This window comes from Nipponia nippon, unplaced genomic scaffold, assembly GCF_047370975.1.
Source record: "Nipponia nippon isolate SJK-2023a ecotype South Korea unplaced genomic scaffold, ASM4737097v1 scaffold_4, whole genome shotgun sequence".
NCBI lineage: Eukaryota > Metazoa > Chordata > Aves > Pelecaniformes > Threskiornithidae > Nipponia > Nipponia nippon.
The window spans coordinates 608,491-630,678 of NW_028262358.1; the positions used below are offsets into that span (position 1 = coordinate 608,491).

A 22,188-nucleotide genomic window follows, 5' to 3' on the forward strand; every position below is an offset into this window, starting at 1 on the left:
AAGAAAGCTTTGACCTTTTCCGACAAAATCAAATGGGAAGGATTTTCACTAAAGCTTACCTCTCTGCAGAAGAGCATTCAGAAGTAAGAACCCTACCAAGGGGAGCCTTGCCCCAGCGGGAGGAAAGGATACAAGCTCTGGTAGAGCGGGATGAGCGACTTGACGGCTCTGCTGGCATTGATGCACGTGGCACATATGAGGCTTGGCAGCAGCTTTGCAGTCACGATTGCTCCGTTGAAGAGAGGACCGAAAAATGGCACCTGTGGACCCAAATAAAAACAACGCCTGTAAAGCCAAGCCAACGGAAGCTGAAAGGTTAGTGTAGAGCATGGGAGCAACTTCCAAAATCACAAACAGGAACAACAAGCCCGACTCCCAGCGGGTGTTCACAGCAGGGCATCTGTGCCTGAGGGAGGCAAGAGGAGGCAAGTTTCACACTGCCCCGCTCCAGACGGTGAAGTTGTTTGGTTACATGACAAGTGTTAGCTCGCTCTAGGTCTCCTCTCTAGATCACAGGCACAAAGAGACCCCTCCGAGCACAGCAGAACACCACAGAAACAAACCACCTCCACGGGCTGCAGCTGCAGGGCCATTGCCAGCCAGGTCAGCACGGGCGGTAGGTACCCTTGCTAGCACAACACGCTGTGGCTTGCATTATATTATTGACATTTGGGTTAATAAGCATCAGACCTACTATAGAAGACCAGTACATTATTTTGCCGTAGAACGGTGTGACTGCATTGTTTTCCACACCAAAACTTCCAGTGTGATATTAATCCCCTAATTTTCTATTTTAAGCTTTTAAATCTTTCATGATTGCCATCAGTATACTTTACATGTACACGCACATTTGACAGAATATTCAACTGGGTAAACGTGAGCTTGTTATGCACGTGAACAAAATTCATCTCCGAATTTGAAATCGATATTCCATTTTGAGTAGATATTAAGAGCTGTTTTCTGTCTTGCATCCCAACAGGAGACCCTGACTCACTAGCTGAATCCAACATTGGCAGGAGTTTTTGCAAAGAAGTATTTGTTTCAGATAATCCTCTATGAACTCCTTCCACGGACTTCACTGAAGGGAAAAAAAAAAAAAAAATGAGCTGATTGAAGATAATGAGGTCTGTGGAAGGCAGAGGAGATGGCTGAAAACTACCCCCTCTCAGAGGCACAAACACATCCATCCCAGCACAGCACGTCAAGGTGTCGGAACGCTGTTCCTTCGGGGGTACCTCCAGAGGAAACCACCAAATAATGCCATTTGGTGACATATGGCTCTTCAGATAAAGGCTATATTAGGTAAAAGACACTTTATAAAAGCAAAAAATGTCCGGAATTGCATACACATAACAGACTTTGCCATGTCAAACGCAGAAAATTTCAATATTTAAATATATAATAAATTTTAGTATTTACAAGCAGTCAAACTCATTTCCCTTTCACAAACTCAAAGTGAAAAAAAAAAATGAAAATGAAAAAACCCAAACCAAAAAAAAAACCAAACCAACCTCAAAACCCAACCAAAACCCTAAACAGAAGCTAGCAGCAATTATCAATATTTAAGCTATGGATTTTTTTCCATCTGTACAGGGGCTTATCACATAAATAAATACCCTCTATTATTCTTCTGCAACTGCTTGTGGGTGACTGTGACAGTCATTCAATAAATGGACAAAGGGAATAATATAAATCCCCTGCATCTAGGGAATTCCTCTAATTAGAAGTGGCAATGAATTACAGAAGAAATTTGGTTTTAATATAACATCTGCAAATGACAGCTGTCTTTTCACACAGTTATTTTGTCATTCCTTTACTTAAAATAATTACCCACCCCCCCAAAAATAGATTAGTGTAAAATGTTTCCATAGTGGTTTTGCCTTTTTTTTTATGCCAGCATTACTATCTAGGCAGCTGGAAAGAGAGGGGACAGGAAGAAAACCTATGTGACCAAAGCGATAATGTTCTAGAGCATCAAGTTTTTCCTCTTTAAGCAGTAACATTTTAAAGTGGAATATTTAACACAACTCTGTTTACAAGTACTGACAAAAGGAGAAAAAAGGTAAAACTAGATTTTTATACAAGTACCAATAAGGAGGTTAAGCACATACTAGTATTAAAATTATACCGACATACCAATACCAGATATTTAATTAGCACTTACATCTGCTGCTGTACAGGGAAGCTCATTGCCAGACTTTCTGACAAACAATTTTTGCTTACAGGACTTTGTTTCACTGTTTCAAAACCACCTGGAGCCTAGGGAGTGCGGTCGATTTTCTTTAACATAGTATTACAGAATTTCTGTACTTAAAATATAGACAAGGTGTGTATATTTAATACACTTTATATATGTGGGTGTATATAATACATACACATATATGCATATGCTCACATTGAAAAAAAAAAAAAATCTGTCAGGGGACACTCTCCAGCAAATTTACCAGAAATATCTCCAATCTGTCTGACATTTTAAAACAAAAAGTTTAATAATTGTTTTCTCTGAAAGTCTAATAGTCAAACTCCAATACATCATACTTTACTCTCAAACTCCTTGGAAACAGGAAAGCGGGCTAGTTCACGCTGAACCCTGAAAGCGGAGAGCTTTCCTTAGCATCCCCGCCCGCCGCCCCACAGCGTACCGGTACGAGCGCAATGGGTGCTCTTCGGAGCGACTTTCATTAAATGGGGAAACACGCTTTTTTCAAGCGTGTTTCAAATAATCAAACAGATTCTTTCAAGAGCTGTGTCGCAGGCACACGTTTTGTCAAAAAGTACACATTTTTCACGACCGAAAGTTGGCATACGCTGGCAGATGGAAAGAGAAAACAATGCAAAGGATGGAAGTGGCTTTGTGTGAGAGCAACTGATTTTACATTACCAAAGAAAAGTAAGCGTAACCCACGTGAAACCAGAACCAAGAGCAGTGTTTGCGCAAATTGGTTCACAGCTTTTTCGATGTGCGGGGCTCACCCTCTGGAGACCTGCGAAGGCATCGCTGCCCTGCCTTACCGCAGCAGCGGAGCCAGCAGCCTTCGCCGCTCCCCGGCAGGCTCGGGCGCCGCAGAGCCCGCTGCCGCACGAGGAGCACGCAGCCAGACCGTACGCCCGCACGGACACAAAGCTTGGAATTATTAATTCCCGAGCAGATCTACCGGCCACGCGGAGGGTCATTAAAGTCAATGGAACTCGCATATCGTCAGCTTCCATCTGTATAGGGGGCTCTGCCTTAACGAGGAGTTCGAGGGGGGAGACCAACTGAATGCACAGGGACGTGCTCCCTGCTCAATACTTTTCTGTAAGTTGGTATTAAACGCCCATTTGAGGGAAACAGTGTTTTGAATGGTTACAAAAAATGTATTATGCTTCGACAGGAATCGATTAAAAATAAGAGTAAGGGAAATATCCCCTTCCCCGAGTACTCCAAATGTCAATGCAAGTTATCCATGAAATAAAAATTAATATTCAGCCCACTGCAAACACCTGCTTCATTACAATTTCCAAGAAAAAAATAATTATTTCTGTTGCACGCAGTAAAAGTAGGCAAGGTTAAATAAACCTTTTGAGCACAAAGACTTCCCCTCTATAGCAAGCAGCACTAGTTAAAAGAGTGGGGAATGGGTAAATTATTGTACCAAATGGCTGAGAATTAATCTCTGATGACTAGCTGCAATCTAACGAGGCATCTGTGTCCCAGGGAACCCGCAGTATGTCCCTGGCGGTATGTGCAGTGTGTAGAGTCTGCCTGGCATTCTTTGTCCTCTTTTGCAGGCAGCTTTTCGTCTCATTGTTCAGAATATCCTCATGCATCTGTGACGCGTGGAATGCATTCACACTAACAGACTTACTATTGTCTTCTCTCAGAAGCTTTGTCGAGCAAAGACTGCATCACGGTTCCTGATAATTATATTGCTTAATTAATCAAGACAAAAAAAATTTGCAAATCATTGCCCGGTTGCCAAGCAGGGAGATAAAAAATGAAAACAATACAAGCTGAAGCAATATAACAAAAGTAACAGCTATCTGATCAGAAATTCTTATATAATGAAGCTATTAATGCTAAATCGGTTAATGTTAACATTGCTCCAGGTGTCTCTACTTAGATGCAAACAAAAAGGCTAACATTATGTATATAAAAGGCCAAATGTTGCCATGGATTCTGTAACCTGATAGAGAGGACAGCCTTTTCATTTGATTAGGGAATGCAATTTAAATACCAGGGACTGAAGCCAAACAACAGACATTTCTCTCTGCAAGCCTCTTTCATTCACCCTGGGGTCAGTAGCTGGTGAACAAAAGGTCAGCCACACTTGCCCTGGAAATGTCTGGATTAATTTTATTACATTGTAATGGTTTGTACTTTAAATGTAGGGATAACACTAAATTCCCAGTTAGCTATTATTCTTTCTGCCCGTTGGGTATTTTTGACTAATATGTAAGATGACATAGCTTTTCTCGATTGGTTCACAGAATTTTCAAGCATGTTCTTAACGCTAAATTCTGGTTTTCCTGATGGAACATTAAGAGCTAAAATGACCAAGAAGGAAATCGCAGAGCTCAAAATCAAGTGCAGGAAAAACCCCACTATTTCAATTTATAAAAAATTTTCAAGTTTGAAATGTCTACTGGCAAACCACTGGTTGTTAATATATAATAGCTGTCATTCACAGCTCAAAAAATATTGTATACAGCAGGTAAATGTGTCATCTGATGTATGCATTTTTCCACAGCTGGTTGTTCTCTTGGACAAATATTGTCCCTCATAGAAGGGAAACTGTATTTATCACACTGATTACTTTCATAAAGTATATTTTACATGCATTTTTGCATCCATAATGTACCAGACAAGCATTTATTAAAGTAGCTTTTTTACAGATATGCACAGATGTACATACACTCCCCCCGGACATTTTGCAAAGAAAAAAAATCCATTATTTCAAAAAAGTGTCTAAAATGTGGTCGCATAACAATGATTTAAACAGAAAATACTACACCTCAAATATCCAACGCCTACATCGTCCCATTGAGTCAGATTATGACGACGGTCTCAAAAACATGTGAGGTTATGCACGGTACCATACGTACAACAGTAACCAAGCCGTACGGGGTGAATTAATAGCAAATAAGGAACTTAAATCTTTATTATTTTGCATTTATTGCCTCACACTGGAAATCCACAATGATTTTAAACATTGTTCTTTGTACAATAACTCCTATGGGTTGAGAATTCGGAAATATTTCTTTGAGCGCTAAGCATGAATATAAAATGAATTAGTAACCATTTTGATCGCTATTAATAATTCTAGTTTTAAAAAAAAAGCTCATTGCTGAGCGTACTTTTAAACTGAGATGGACAGACTGTATTTTGTATTTGCTGGAAAAAAAACCCCAAACTAAAACACTGAGCTTTAATTAACAAAACTGTTGGTCACTTGCATAACACTACGATAGATCCAATAAAGCAGTCAAAAACATACCTCCGGTTTCTTCATTATCTCTATGAAAAACATGTGATTCTTCATTGGATAAATAACAATTAAAACATCTCCAAAATCTGTTGGTATAATGCCTCTGCGGTAGTTCCTGGTGTGTTCAGACCAGACGATGTGAACCTCATCATTTCCCAAGTGACGAAGCTGCAACAGCAAATTGGCTCTTTATTAATCAGAGTGATAACAACAGTTTATGAGGGGTCATGGCTTACAAATTGAATTACAATGCTCAATAGTAGAAATATTTCATTACAGAAAAAGTTAAAATATTGTTTTTCTCCAGTTGCTCATGAAAAGATCAGCGAAATAATTTGCTGCGTTCAGAACGCATTGTTGTCTGATGGCTTAATTAAGTAATTATCAGACTAGCCATTAGCACAATATGTAAATGTACATTACCTACAATAATTTAAGATGGAAATCTGAATTACTAGAACAAAACATCCACCAACAGAACATCATATTCCAGCTACAATAAGGTAGCTGTCACAGAAATGTGAAATGCCCTCACTCAGGATGTCAAGAAACTTTCCATCGTGAACCACTATTACTGAATTTATTGTATTATAAATATTTTCCTTGCTGACTCTGTCTGGGGAGGACTTTGTTTGAAAACATAAGCAAAATATCTGGGCAAAGTGAGCTGGAGAAGAATGGGAAATACTGTGGGAGTTACCTTTTTATTTGGAGCACAGTTGCACAAAATATGGATAAAATTTAAACGTGACATATACAAAATGCATCTGAAAGCCTGAGTGTTTGCTTTGTTATTGGAGGAACTGGAGGTGATCTAACAGATGGCAAAAAGTACTTGGCAATCATGTACAAGCTACGCACAATAGTTTCAACTGTAAGCTTTAAAGTTAAAATTTAATCCACATGCAGAATGCCAGCCCAAAGCATAAAGAGAATTTAAGTCCCACTTAAAGCTTAAAAGACCACCCCCCCAATTCGGTGCTAGCCCCTGGAACAATGTGCACAATAGAGCTAACAAAGCAGCCAAAACACAGCTCTGCCTTCTTCCCTCTCTCTGTGCGGGGGAAGCTACTGATTTTCATTGGTAAGTAACAACTCGGTAATCTCCACACGCCGTGTATCAGCCTATATTGTGCCACTGAATTTTCCCTCTTCAGAACCAGGTCGCACCTTTAAAAGCAAAGACTTTCACTGCTACATATCGGGTGGCAAACTATACCCTAGTTGCAAGAGAAACATGGCAAAAACGTAACACATTACGAGAACCAAACAGTTAAAACTATGAACTTTGCTTATAGTTTGTACTCTAGCAGAGTAAAATAAAGCTAAGTTCATAGAGTGACTTAGATTCTCAGTTTATTTTAAATGAAACAGAAGATAAGGAGTTGTATTTTATTCACACCTACAAATAAAAGACATTTTCAGTTCTGTTTGAAGAAAATACAAACCATTTGTGTCTTATAAAACCACGGAAACATTAACCATGCTATTACTAGAGCTTCTTAGATGTACAAAAATCAGTACAAATTACTGTTCTCACGGTCATCCTGATTTCTGTGCATTCTCTTGTATTTTCTCAATTGCTCATTAAAAATAAAGCAACATCCAAGAAAATACTTATGTGGATAGTATCACAGGGCAGACTGATACATGCAAAACTAAGCAGTAATTTCCATGTATTACAAAATCCTGATTTCACTTTCTGTGAACAGATGCGGCTCAGTGACCTTAAAAGCGATCGAAGGCAAGATGTAAAGTTGTCTTAAAAAAAAAAAAAAAAAAAAAAAAAACCAAAAATCTGTCTGGCTCCGAGACTTTGTGCACAACAGGTTATACACACCGAGGATCTAAGTGCTTGGCAAGGCTATTCCGCACACAGCCGAAGCTGAGCTGTAATTTTCTATGAAAGCTGAGCGAAGGAAGGACGCAGCTCACACCAGCTGTATTCAGAGCAGCCCAGCGGCGATGTATTTGCAAGCAGTGCCCACAATTCATCAGGCTGAACCCAGCGCATCCTGATACTAGGGTGAGCTCTGGCACTAGCTTTGCAACACACACAAAGCCCACAGCAGCGGTATTTAGCAAGCTCTGCTTTAAAAAGCCCAACAAATAAATATGGAAACAGAATTCTGTAAGGTGACGCAATTGTCCGGTTGCACAGGGCAATTCACAAACTGAACACAGCTCTTTCTACAAGAACAAACCGTGAAGAAAAGGCTCTGTACTGCCTTGCCCCCTATTGCTTTTGGAGTGATAAACAGCACCTACCGCTATAAAAATGGTAATCAAAATATGTCCAAATACTGCCTAGGAGACCCTTTTTAAATCATAAGGAAGTACGCTGATAATAATCAAATACTTTTCATACTGAAGAATCCCAAAACACTTTGTACTTATATCACGTCCAAGAGAACAGAATTCAGTAAACAGGGAGAAGTTAGACCAACCGGGGCTCGCTGTGCTTGTTTGAGACGGGAAGCGATGGCTCAAAATCTTTCAAACACCGCGTGATAATAAATCACTACCTTTGCTGCAATCCTCATCGCATGCCAGTACCTCATGGTAAAGCCTGAGTTACTACCTATCGTTGTTTTGAAGTCATACATCTTTAATCATCGCATTTATAATGTTCCAAATATAAAACAGGTATTAATCAAAAACAGTTGATCTTGAAAGATAATTTCATTGGTGAAAAACATTATAATAATCTTATCAGTGACAACAAGCCAGCTGCTGTTTTCCTGCATCGCTCATTCAAAACATAAGCTGCGGGGCAGACTCGGTACCCTGAAGGACGTAAGCAAGTCTTGCCTAAGGGTCCAAAGCAACGCAGAGGATGCGTTTGGAGCCAGAATCCCATGCGTGCTCTCCAGGCAGTTTAGGGGTGGGGGAAAAAAAGAAAACACTACATTAAAAAAAAAAATCCCAAAGCATCCAGGAAATAAGATATATATCAAAAAGCAAAACCAAACAACAGACCAGCTCAACCACAAGTAGGTTTTTTTTAAGTTTATTGCTGACTTGAACGATCTCTCTACAAATATTCAGGGAAGGCAGCTCTTGAAATTGCAATTGCTTCTTCTCCCCAAGTGAGCTGACAGTGCATGAATTTTTAGCCTGCACATAAAACCAGTTTCGCTAACACGAACAAAACGTATACGTTCTCAACTGCACACGCTCGGGCGCAGCCACGGCTTGATGTCTCAGCTACGCCGAGCATTCAGCGCCTGGAAGCTGGGTCAATGTATAGCTCCTGACATGCGTCATGCTGTCGTTAATCATATCTGGTCTGCGTTTCCTCAGCCCTAATCTGGGCGCCGGAGCGCAGCCGGCAGCTCCAGAAGCCGCGCAGGCAGCCTCCGTGCCGGGAGGCTCGCCGAGCGCCGCTGCTCCCCTTCGCTTGAGCAAATAGTTTTCAAGGCTCCCCGCTTCGGCCAGGCTGCGCGCTGCCTGCCAGGCAACACGCCGCCGCTGACACTGGTCACGGTACACACCTAATGGCCTGACCTCCTTTCCCTGCTAATTGCATTACACAGCCAGCTGGCTCCAGAGAGGAGTCGTCTGTTTGACTGAAGAATTTCTGCTTTTGGGGAGGCATGGCTGCTACTTTTGCTAAGTAACAGTCGGGCCTGACATCCCCATTGTCTGGCTGACAGTGTACCCATCCTAAAATCTAAGTTTTATTTGTAAATTAACCGAGAAACTTCCTGCCAGAACAGTGCTGCCTGGAGACTGATAATGTGTGCCTTTCATTCCCTTTCACTCTTACTGTATCACTGCCAATTTGTTTTTCTGCTGCTCGCCAGCCCTAGGCTATAAAAGCCTTGTAAGACATAAGTGCAATTATAGTCCTGGAGTCAAATGAATTGGACAAATCCAATAGCACAGCTCTGTCCCACTTTGCAAACCCCTACAGCAGTTAGATTAGCTGCTAAAAATCTAATCTAGCTCTAGCTAACAAATTTCTGCAGCGAAGGAGCAAGAGTTCAGTATGGGGTTGCAACCAGATTTCTGAATTGAAAAAGTTCTGCTATGACAATGGAGAAGATGGAATAAATCACTTCAAAATTTTGCAGCTCATTTTTAAACCGTTAGGTACAATTTATGTAGAACAGACAGGGGAAGGGAGGATGCTGTTACTATGATTGATTTTCCTTCTTGCCACAAGACGGCCAGATTAAAAAAAAAAGTTTAGAACCACTGATGCTGAACCCTACAGCAACAAAAGATATCAGCTGAATTTTGATTATTCCACTAGAAAAGATTTCTTTTAGGGCTAAGACTTATTTGGAGAGGTTTTTTTCTCCCCCCCCGCCCCCCCCCCCCCAATGAGTAATATAATATGTCAGCATATACGTCAAATAAAGGAAAACAAACTGCAAATTACAACTGTGCTGCACAAAAATAAGGGGCCAAGTTCATCCTCAGTGGAAGTGCACTTATTCTTGTGAATTTATACCAGAAATGAATTTATCCTCTTGTGTTCAGTAAAAATAAAGAACCATAACAACATATTTAAGTAAGATTACTGCATCTGCTTAATTCCCCAGCCCACAGAATTTATGGCCTGCTGTACTACTTCCTTGGCCAGCAGGTGGTAAGACCTTCTGTTCAGCTCTGGAGCTTGTGAGCCAAGCACACTGATTGGTATTGAATTCTTTTTGCCTGTCTGTAGGCAAAATAAGCGGAGAAGAAACCACAGAAATGACACAAAGATTTCGGAGATAAGGGGGACCTTAGCTCCCAGATAGTATCCGTGCAACCCGATCTGATGGAAGCAGGGGGAAGGCAAGAAAAAAAAAAAGTTGTGGCCCCCATTGCATCCTGATGGGCAACATGATAAAATTTTCTCCTCCCAGTAATATTGTCTTCTAACACCATATATAGTTCTATCGCAGCAAACATTAAAATAGAGGAGGTACTGAACGACATCATCGTCATCTGCCCTCCTCTCACACGCTGCTATGAAAATAAGAAGCATTAACAGAAAGAAGTAATAAATATAAAATAATCTTTTTAACCTGGACATACCGCCCCAATAATCTGAGGTGAGGACTTAAGCCCAGCACGCACTAACTGTTCAGTGAGCAAGCGCAAGTATTAAAATACTTGTGATGATCTTGAGAGTTGCCACGATCTCGGAGGCAACGTTGCATTTGATCACAACTCTGTTAACCAGGTAGCGCAGAACTCAAAAGCGCAGTATCGACAGGTAGGGGAAACAAATACATTTTCTTCTTGTTCAGGAGTGCGTTGCAGGCAGGCACGTGTTTCTTTTCGAGCATACGCGCCAGTTGTGGTCTGCATGTGCAAAGGCTGCCAAAATCAACGTGGGACTGCTGCGGACTGAGGAATTTCTTTCTGTATCTCAGTACAGGGCCTCCGCAGCTAAGGTTCACAAGTGAAATGTCAAGAAATCGACGCTTTTAGGGTTATAAGAGTTCTTGCAGGATGCTTAATATTGTCTTTAGAAATGGTTTGGATATACACTCATGCTCAAAACACTGGTTTCAAATGCAGGCTAGTTCACCCATCAGCATTTTCAAAGAATTAAAGAATTATCAATCTTTCAGAAATTTTTCAGTGCTTGTGAAACCCATCTTGCCTCCACCCTTAGCTGCAGTTTTGTAAAATTTGTTAAGAAGCCTATGCTGATTTGCACAGAAACACATGCTTGCTTACAAAAGAGCTGTGACAAATTAAACGAAACTGTTCTGTGCAGAAGCATGGAACCAAGATTATACGTTAAAAAAGACCTCTGGAAGTCATCTGGTCCAACCCACCGCTTACAGTGGGGCCAGCTCCCGAGGTCCATTAGGTGGCTCGGAGCTTTGTCCTTCTTTACAGGAATACACAGTTTGATCCCTGCGGGGTTCCATTCCTACAGCAGATTTAAGGGTTTTTTTAAAGTCTTAAAGCAATTACTTTGCAGTATTTTCTGTGGATAATATGTACTGGAGCTGGCCTTGTTTCCTAGCACTTCAAGACTTGGATGCTGGCAACTACTAAATGCTTTTGCTTTTTCTTTCTCACAAAGAAGAAATTCTCTTATAGCAAACACAGGGAAGACAATTAAATAGAATAACCAGACTCTCTCAATGTCTGTGTTAATCCCTAACGTGGGTGGGAATTAGGAGAATTAGTAAAATAGACTGTTGGCAATTAAAGCCCATTTTTCCTCTTGTGGTAGCTCTGTCAGACTGTGCTCTCTCCTCTCCCAGGTGATGTATTACTCAACAGCTAGATGATATTTCACTGCCTTTGCTATGCTTCCATAAAATCCAGGAGCTGTGACTTATAAGGGAAGATTAGACTAAACGACCACAATTTGTGTAGGAAAAGTAAGACTGGGAAAGACATGGTAGCAGTTCTCCAACATGAATAAGTCTGCTGCAAAACGATCCGTTCTCCACATCCATGCGGAATAGGGTAAGAAAAAATGGGTTTAAACTGAAGCAAAGTAGATGCTACAAGAAATTTTGTCATGGTACAAAAAGTGGAGCATAGGAATACGTTGCCTAGGGAAACTGTAAAGCATTCATCACTGGAGTTTTTAACTAGCAGCTAGATAAATACTAGCCCGGAACAATAAAAATACAGATAGTCCTACCTTGGTAAAGTGACAGAGACTATACAGCCTCTTAATATCTACCACGGCCCTACTTCTCTATCCTAAAGTACTCAGATTACATTTTTTCCATAGCCATGTAAATCCACTAATACGGAGATAATGAGTTGCATACATAAAGAGAAACATGTAATTTTGTTGACTTTTTTTTTATAATGATAGATATCACAATACAAAAGAAAGGATCTAGCTTTACTATTAAATGCTGGGCAAGTTTTCAGGACTGGTTATCAGAAATTCCACCTTTTTATTTCGAGGAAAAGCACATGTCATTTTGAAACTAACTGGACAACAAATACTATCACCCAGTGACACATTTACAGATCACTTTCAGAGCACAATAGTATCACATGGTAGTCTGGATGGCTGTAGTAGCATTATTAGCACACATTAACAACCTAGGTAGGACAAGTTGCCAATCCTAATTAAAAAGGCAAAGATTGGGTATGCACCTAAAATCTTCTTTGACTCTAAGCAGCAGTTGGCAAACTCCATAATCTCAAATCACTCCTTGTTAGGAAAGACAAATGGTTAAGTACTGATACCAACAAAATTTTGGGCTGGGTTCTGGCCATCTTTGAAGCAGAGTCTGCTTGTCAGAATTGTGAATAACCGGATAATGGCTTTAAATATCAGCTGGCTGCTTTTGGTACTGTGCTTGTCACTTCTCTTTCACTTCTTTTCTTTTCTGTTACATGCTGGACGATTCATCTGTAAGGTTTTATTATGCTGCATTTGGTTGTTTTGTTCTACCAAACTACAACAGTTTTGGCAGGCAGACAACATACAAATGAAATTATTGCTAATATTATTACTAATGGTGGTATTTGAGGCTACCATGGAAATGTTAATTGTGTTTCAGAATCCAGAATTTAGATGCCATTTAATTCAGATAATCTAGCTGCAGAGCACCATGTGGCACAGCAAAGATGGCCTGCTAGGACCAGTTAGCACAATCTGTTTTCAGTTTAAACTTTAATTTAAGCACTTGAAGACTACAGACAACATTTTGAAATACACAGCACTTACCTTTTTGGTCAGCGAATCGTCTGAATCTGACGGCATTCTTGTAGACACATGAAAAATGATTTCCACGGTAGAGGTCGCATAATAGGGTGCCGTTTGTCCTGTGCTGCCATTGCGCTGCAGGCCGCCCATAAACCCACCGTGTGTGGAAAGATCAACCTGATTGATTGAAAGTCATAATTAGAAGAAATTGGAAAAGACCGATGAATAATCAGTATTTATTTATATACCAGGACTTGGTGAATTTACCACTCTAGAATTCTGTAGCCACGCCAGAGAAAAAGCAGTCTTCCCCTACGGGTTTGCGATCTTTGCGTTAGATCTGTCTGTTTCCCATTCCTGCATTTGACATTTACTATAAGTACACATCTCTTAACCAGGGACTGAGTCGTCATCTATATGGCTATTTCAGCTTCCTTCCAGCAAACAGCAGCAAGGAAGCAACAGCATTCTGTCACGTGCAGCTGTGCTAAGGGCTATGCGCGGCTTAGCAAGCCCACTCAAAGCATGCACAGCCAGAAATAATTATAAAGCGCAGAGAAAATACAATCAGAAAAACTGCAAAAGAAATTGAAGATTTGTACAAAAAGAAAAACCTTAGAAGAAATCATTCTAGAAGATTACTAAGAAGAAACGCCTCTCTGAAGACAAGCCTGTGTCCAAAAGCTTATTTTTTTCCCCAACTGCATCAGTCTAACGGAGGATGCTACCTCTCCCTGTAGACCTTATGTCACTTAAATCCTTAAACATGAAATGCAGCTACTACATATTTCCAAAACACATATATGTTTGTGTCATTTAGGTTACTGACACACCATTTCAACAATGCAAACTAAAACCAAACGGTTTTGTCCTTCGTAAAGCAGTCATGTGGCTGGGTAAGTGGTCTGACCATGCAAAGAGCTAAAAGGAGCTAAAATTAAGGTAAAATTATGCCATAGCTCTTCATGACGCAGAAAGCGGAAACGTCCGCTGTAGCACCACCTGTCCATCAGAAACAGGAAGGATCCGTTCATCCAGAAGCAGCATGTGGATTTACAGAAGTCTGCTAAAGAGGTGATCGTTCAAGTACTGCTAAATATTAGTGTCTCTTAAAATTTATCTTTCTTTTTTTTTTGAGAGTTAAAAAATATGCAGTGATATAAGCAGTTTGTTTTCCATTTACCTATTTTAACTATCTTACATTGATTTTCGTAGGTCTTCAGATCAAGTATGTTAGCTAAAAAAGCTTGCCTCAATTTATGACTATTACCTCCCAGCCCAGTCCAGCAACAAAATCTTCATATGCCTGGCTTCCCCTTGCGTTGGAGAGTATTGAACATTTGTCCTCCTGTCCTTCTGCAATGTAAAACACTGCAATCTTGTGAGTTTCACGGCTGTAATTAGATATAAAAAGAAATGAAAGTTAAAGAAGTTTTAGCTCAAAATGATTTTTTAGATCACCTGCGCTCAGAAGCTCTGAACAGGGGACCACGTTTAGCTCTACATGTCCGTTTCTTTTATGCACACAAATACATCGCTCAATTTCAGTTGCAGAAATACATTTTCACCATTTTTTTCCCCATGACCACACTGCAGAGACACCGCAGTTCAGAGAGCGGAGCCGAGTCTGCTCCTTCTGTGCATCAGCAGAAGAACTGATGACCAAGTTCCAATTACAGGGCTAATCGCTTACATCTGTGCAACCTTGCCAAAGACAGTATGATTGCACAGGTGTTAATGGGAGCATAATTTGACCTACAGAATTTTAATTATAGGGCGATGATATATGAGAAAGAAAAAACATTATTGACTTTCGGATCCCGGGTTGAGTTTTAGAAGGCTGACAGTGACAGCTGGCTTCTTTGAAAACAAGCTGAGTGGATTTGGTATGAAAATTGTTGGGATACAAGAAAATCAGAACTCTAACGCTGCAGACATTTTTCAAATAGCTATATGTCAAGTAATGAAAAATAAAACAGAATATTCAGAACTCTGTTCTGCGACTACCTGGCTGTAGGGTAGTTGTATGGAGTTACCCCTTAAAATACTGCTCCTGACACAGGGACCATCCTGCAGAAAACAGTCCGTTGTGTGAGCTGAGCCAAGGTGGAAAAAAATTTTGGAACTTCTTCCCTCCCCTCCCAGCTAAAGAAAACAGGAAATAGGTTGCCGTGTCTCATTATCTGCTACTGATTTTGAATTCTATGTGTATAGTGCCAGTGAATATAGCTTGTCCATTCAGAACTCTTTAGAAACAAAGAATCCACTTTTCATACAAATATTTGTATTGCTAGCACATGCAATGTTTATGAATTTTTGGGTTTGGTGACAGACTTATTCTTTCTTTGGAAACGCTAACCTTATCAATGGTGTGTTTAGTAAACATTACCTACCATTGGCGGGAATCCAGATTTTTCAGTTCTCGCAGTAATTTTGAATTTTTCTTAAGAAGATGAAAGCTTTTTCTATAAATATATATTAAAAAAAAAGATTTGAAGGAAAATGCAACATAGTACAGACACAGTATTTTCTCATTCAAATACCTAAGAGAAGGGGATCAAATTAGCATGATTCAAATAATTTTTTATTATTATAAACAATCTGCAGATGTCTATTTAAAATAATCACTGAAGGAGGCATATGTAAAAGTTCAAAAGTATGCTCTGACTACCACCCAGCTATATAATTCTCGCTCTCAAGTGTGTACACGCTTGGAGGTAGAAGTGGGAAGAGTAAGAGTAGCGAAAACATGTTCTGAATCCTCTCTTCCTACCTTCTATCCCAGGAGTTCATTCCCAAGTCATTTAGCAACAGCCGACAGAAATAAAAGGATGCTTGAGGTTCAGCAGGACGTGGTTCTTCTTGACGGGCCACCTTCATACTGAAGTCCGAGCTGCATTTAAATATATACTCTTTTTCCTGGGCACTCTGCCTCATCAGGGCTTCAGTGATCGCATTCTCTTGGTCGTAGCTCACACCAAAGGGTGGCGGCGATGGCTCATTCAGCTTTCGCTGGGGATGTAAAAGGCATTCAGGACTGGTATTACCGATCTTTTCCAGCAGCTGGTCGAGAGCGTCTTCTCCTTCTTCCACCTGAGAAATGTCTTTCTGGGAAATGAAGTGGTGCTCAGGGTTGCCTGAGATCACAAAGGCGTTCGGTGCGCTCTGCCGCGGAAGGCAGCCCTCCAAAGGTCCGTACAATATTCTGCCATCCCAAGAGTACTTCCCTGAGATGTCTCTGACAATTACCCTTACGTCCGAGGGGGCTGCTGCTGGTTCAGTGTCTGTCGTCTTCTCTGCAGGGATTTGGAGGTAAGAGATAAGAGTACTGTCATTAAACACGAAGAGCTGCAGGTTGGGACTCCGGAAGACTTCTGAGGACAGCTCGGAGGACTCCACGAAGGAGTTGTCGTGGTTCTCGCTAAGGAGACTGTGGAGAATGGCAGGGCCTCCGCTGAGCGGGTAGTGGCTCAGGTGATTCACCAGGTGAGTCATAACCATCCGTGCCGTTAAAGGTATCAATTCTAAGTTCCTCCTCCTTTTTTCTAAAATGATCAATGAAAAGATACTAGATCAATAAGAGCAGCAAGAGGTAATTAAAAAGAGCATCTGCAAATTTCTGTCATATTTCAGAAGCTTGCCTTAGTTGTCCTCCTAATCCTTCCTGTTCAAGAAGCTATTTACAATCACTTTCCAAGAAATTCTGCCTGTCACAGGTTTTGTTTTATTTTACCACAGGCCTTTGATATTTAGCCTACAGTCACATCCAGGACTCCATACAACATGCTAAAAGTCCTGCACACCGGTCCCACAACGCCTGCTGTCACTACAGTTTCACCTGGCAGGTTAAGGTGTTTCTCCTTACCACCTGTACTCCCCCAGTCTTCCCCACAACAATCGCAGCAAGAGAGGGACAGGGCACGAGAAGCAAAGGTAAACCAGAGAATGCAGCTAAAAACCAATGCTTCTCGATCTTTAGCAGCGTGGCGGTAAAGTTTGCTGTATGAGGCAGGAAGAGACTTTCTGGATCCCAAGATGTTCCCCTCAGCACAGGGAAATACATCAGTTATTTCATAAATCGATCGTGCTCCGAGTTACATGTGCCTCCACTTCTCCTACTGGAATGTTATTCCAGAATATGGCCCCTCTTACAGCCCGAAACCTTCTAATTTCCAGTTTTTGTTCGTATTCAGTTTAAAACCATTTTTCTTCCGTTTATAGTGTTTTCCTCTTTCCTTGGTATTTATACCTTCTAATGCACTTTTAAACAACAGGTATATCCCTTTTCAGCCTTTTGCCAACCCCAAAAAGCCTCCTCTCATAAAAAAGGCTCCTTATTCTTCTCCTGAATCCCCCAGTAGTAAAGCTCTGAATTAATCTTTTTCAAAAACAAACCAAAGAACTTGTAGGGCACCAACATATCCGGGATGAGAAACATCCCGTTCTACCTAAAATGACAAATGTACCTGACACGTAACTTTCTTTCTGCTATTCACAACATGTCCTACTCAGCAAAAAATCTGTGTATAATAGGTTTTAATGTTTTTAACCTTCTGTTAAGACTAAAAGTACATAAACAAAACCAAAGAAAACAAGCTGTAGGACTGAAAAATAGTACAGTATCAAAATCTGAAAATACTACTTTAAAGCATCGCTGCCAATCCAACATTATCTCACACAACTTCATATTGCATCTGTACTTTCGATTCGTCTGCAGAAATACATCAATGCATATTAACATATGAAATTACTTAAAATGGACTTAATTCATAGTTGAACAGCCATTGTTTTAAAGGTTATTTTTAACAAGTGTTTGAAATAAAGATGATCTCTATGATAAATCACTTGGAGATAAATGATTTTGTATGTTTGGATGCATACTTTTAAGCTGACTTTAAAAAGTTAGTAACATAATGTACCTAGATCCAAATAGTCTCTTTTCACCTTAGACACAGGTAGATGGTGAATCAGCAGGAATGGCATAGTTATACAGCTGCAGAATTTGGTTTGAATCATACATCATGTTCTCAAATCACTCAGAACAAGCAAATTATCTATGACAACAGAGTAACTTCCACTGAGAAATTCAAGGACAGCTGCGTGCTTCTGAAAGAAGTCTGATTTGGGGCTTATCTTATTTGTTGAATTTAATTCTATACACTAAATTATAAGTAGTACCAAAGGCCAAACCAGCTTCTCAGTCTATCCTCTCTCTGAACAACTTTCTTGCTATACAGCGCCGGAGAGTCATTTTCTTTCTCCTGTGACCTTCATGAAGAACAATGCCAGCAACAAACTCGAACATCCTATTACAGAGGGAACTGAAATTCATTAAAAAAGGGCACTGCCCAGTTTTCAAGGAATAGTTGCTATGCACAGCAAGGAGGAGCACATTTTCACGGAAGAGATGTAACCTAGAAAGCTTTATTTCCTAGCTGCTGAACGCTGGCACGCTCTGTGAACTCTCTTACCCTCGGCGACAGTGAGCAGGTTGCTCAAATCCGTGGAGGAGTGGCATTGGGCTGGCTCAGAGCTCTTGACATTCCCCAGTGGCAAAAATGGGTCGTAATCACTGGACGAGAGATCCGCCAGACTCAGCACGTAATGGCTTTGCTGAGTATACGTGCTGGAGCCGTTCACGCAGCAGTGCAGAACCTGCAAGGAGACAAGCGTGAGGCTGAAGAAGTAATAAAGTGTACGTTACAGTACCCACTTAAAACACATTCAGTGAGGAGGGACCCACCATCGTTTTTACATCGTGAAAGCCAGGACGTGCTACAAAAAACATCTATGTCTAAATACAGTGTTTTTAAAATAACACTCTTCATGAGCACTGATTTTGTACTTTAACAGCTCACTTCAGGATTTATTCTGTATTTTAACAGTCCGTTTCAAATACTTCAAATATTTCTGCAGATTGTTTTCCCTGGGTCGTTGTTTTAAGTATTCTACCTTTCTGTCTTCACCATCCTCTGCCTATTCTACATCTCTGATCTTATCATCTTAACATTTTACATTCTTAACTTCTCATCTATGTGACTTCTGCCCACACTGTGAGAACTCATTATCTTCTACAGCTTGCCAAAAATGCTTCTGTGCCTAACAGGATCTGCGAAAGGCATCTCTAAACATCTAGACACAATAAATTACGTTCATTCCTCATACTCACTCTGTAAATATAGTCCAGCAAAGGAGCTTTGGATGCATGTTGATCTTCAAGAACACCAGCAGACACCGGCTCCAGTAGCATTTTCATGGGTAATGCCATACACCAATCCAACAGGCAAAGTAGCAGTGAAACTATAAACTGAACAGAAATATGTAACACGTTATTTAGATATATTCTATTAAATTCACCCAAACTTAAAGGTATGAGTTTGAAAGCTTAAAATACGACTCTGGTTCCAAGTGACTTCATTTAATAACCACCTCGAACAGCACAAAGAAAGAACGGGGACTGCTCTTTTCAGTGACATACCTTTTTATCTGCTTCCACAGAGGAGTATTCAGCACTCGGCAACAGAAATGCAATAGTGGCCACAAGGATCTACATTGAAATAAACAAAATTCCAGAAAGACATTTAACTTCTTTCGCTATAAAGACAGAGCATGAACTTCATTTGAACAGGGTACAAAAAAGGTTAAATTCTCTTAAGAGCATCTAACTGTCCTTGTAAATCAACGTCCATGTGAAACGAAAAGTTTTACTGAGCATTTTGGAAATAAATCACTACAAATGAGAGAAGTACACTGGCCCTAGGACTCCAGCAAGTACATCTCCTAACAATAATTGCAGAATAAAGAAAAGTTAACATAAAGTCACAGCTTGTCGTTAATCTGATTTAGGATCCTGCCAACTACGCCAAGTGAGGGGAGGTGCATTTAGAATTGGTGAAGGTTTAAATGGCTGTTTTAGTGCTAGTGGGTCAGAGTTTACAGGCATTTCTAATTTGGAAATTTTTGTTTGTCCTTCAGTCAGTTGCATTTCATCTGCTACTCCCATCAGTAGCACATTTCTCTTTATCCTCCTCCTGCAAGGGGACCATAAAGAACATATCCTTCACACCTAGCACTGCCATCCAGGGGTGTGCGGCTGCTTGCAATATTAGGTACTGCAGCCGTTAGCAGAGCTGTGTTGGCATTAAGCGCCGATAATCAATTGTCAGATGCCATCTCCCATCCGGCTTTCGGACTGGCCAGGCTGGTGAATTGTACAGGGAGTGGGTTCTGGAAATAACATGCCATTGTCCCAAGTCTGCTATTACTTCAGAAATTCAGTTTCGTGCCGCAGCAGAAATTGGGTATTGCGGTACATTCGTGACCTTTGAATCAGGGAGCGCAGGGGCTGCACCGAGCACACGCACTGGAGCCTCACGATTTTTATCGGGGTTAGGGTTGATATTTGAACCGAAGGACCACACATTGCTGTCCGGCAGGCGCCAGGTTCGGCTGTTCAAAACATCGAAACCCAAAATATTTTCATTGTGATCCTCGATTGCAAAGCCAGTAGACAACATGTGCTTCTCGCCCCAGAGCCATAAATTAACTTCCAGGGTTTGGCAAATAGCACTTGCTCTGTTCACTCTGGTAATTTTAACTCTTAGCCATCCAGGTCGTAGCTCAAGTAAGGAATTAAGGAATTAAGACAGTTTTGCATACATTTCCTTACAAACATTTTAAAGAAACTGACGTACTTCAGTAATTTTTCTGGACAGAGAAGATTCGTACTTCTGAAGCTTTTGCCAATAAGAAACCAGCAGCTGAAGAACATCACAGGCCACTTGAGCTACCAGTTTATTAGAAAACTGGAGGAAAAGAAAAGCTGATTAAAAGCCAATATCCAGATACAATACAATGCATTCAGTTCTTCTACATTTTACGTTATTTTGCATCTATACGAACAATAAAAATGTTAACGTTGCAAAATCAGACTGTCAGCACTAGGAAACAGCTGGCTTGACATTGTCTATGTAACCTTAACTTGGTCTGTTGTTGAAAGGGTCTTTAGGTACGTAATCACGTGCTATTTTTGCAAATATTTTGCACTTCTGTATAGGATACCACCTTGGTGACACTGACAAACTGTGCATATAGTCCTTGGCAACTTCACAGGAGCCATAAGGGCCTGAACCATGCTCGCTGAATATAATGAGCTACTGATTACATGCAAAGGTTGAGAACTGGGAGACATCTTTCTGAAGATGGCCAATGCCACATCACTAACACTATGCAAAAAGTCCCAAGCAGTCGTGTGTTACGCAGCATCCCGTCATTGCTTTAAGCAGCGAAAAGACAAACCAGCAGATTGTGCTCTGTATAACCAGCAACTATTTAAAAAACCTGAAAATACCTTTTTTACACACTGTTAATTGACAACAGAGACTGTCATAGTAATACCTTCAGTGTCACACCTATGACATTGATAGCTTCCTTCACTTGGGGATGGTTTGTGCACTGCGTCAGCTCTTCACATATCCAAACTCCAAGGCCACAAATGGCTATGCATCTTTTTAAAAAGAAAAAGTGGTTTTGTCAGAAGTTTTAGAAGAATATTTAGAAAAAAGGGGGAAAAAAAAAAGAAAAAGAAAGAAATGCACAAAGATCCAATCTCTCTTTTCCTTCTCTCAGGTCACAGAACAGCTCAACACCTTTCATGGCACAGAATGAGCCTCATGTCAATAAGGCTGAAGTTATATAATAAGGATGAGTTATTCAACTCATCCAAATAGGATGAAACCACAACGCAGTAGTAACAACTCAGCTGTACAAGCACCAAAAAAAAAAAAAAAAAAAAAAAATCAGTGGCAAGAAAGACTTTCCCTTTTTTTTCTTTTACTCAATATTTTACCTTGCAGCTTCACTTGGCTCCTCTGTAGCATTCTTCAATAAAATATTTATGAGGTAGCACTAAAATAATAAAATAAATTAGAATAACCATCTTTTTCATACATCTACTGTATTTAAAGTTGTTTACTTTTGACATAGTTACAAGTGAAATAACTTTAATTCTCAGTCTATTCTTAAAGCATTTTTACTACATGCCGATTTTATTTTGTCAAGGGAGAAATACTTACCGATTACAAC

At 40.4% G+C, this 22,188-nt stretch overlaps 1 protein-coding gene across 8 annotated transcripts in view; it reads right to left on the reverse strand.

The window, feature by feature from the left end:
* The window catches only part of RALGAPA2 (Ral GTPase activating protein catalytic subunit alpha 2), a 139,304-nt gene that overhangs the window by 53,177 nt on the left and 63,939 nt on the right, over positions 1-22,188 (reverse strand). For all 8 annotated transcript variants that reach the window (XM_087774665.1, XM_087774664.1, XM_087774668.1 and 5 more), the window contains 12 exons: positions 21,953-22,011; positions 21,502-21,610; positions 20,799-20,909; positions 19,583-19,651; positions 19,274-19,411; positions 18,576-18,759; positions 15,878-16,649; positions 15,498-15,569; positions 14,375-14,498; positions 13,126-13,281; positions 5,478-5,636; positions 133-260 (listed from right to left, as the gene is read on the reverse strand). In XM_087774665.1, coding sequence (XP_087630791.1) covers positions 133-260; positions 5,478-5,636; positions 13,126-13,281; positions 14,375-14,498; positions 15,498-15,569; positions 15,878-16,649; positions 18,576-18,759; positions 19,274-19,411; positions 19,583-19,651; positions 20,799-20,909; positions 21,502-21,610; positions 21,953-22,011 — 2,081 coding nt within the window. The remainder of the gene's footprint in view (positions 1-132; positions 261-5,477; positions 5,637-13,125; positions 13,282-14,374; positions 14,499-15,497; positions 15,570-15,877; positions 16,650-18,575; positions 18,760-19,273; positions 19,412-19,582; positions 19,652-20,798; positions 20,910-21,501; positions 21,611-21,952; positions 22,012-22,188) is intronic.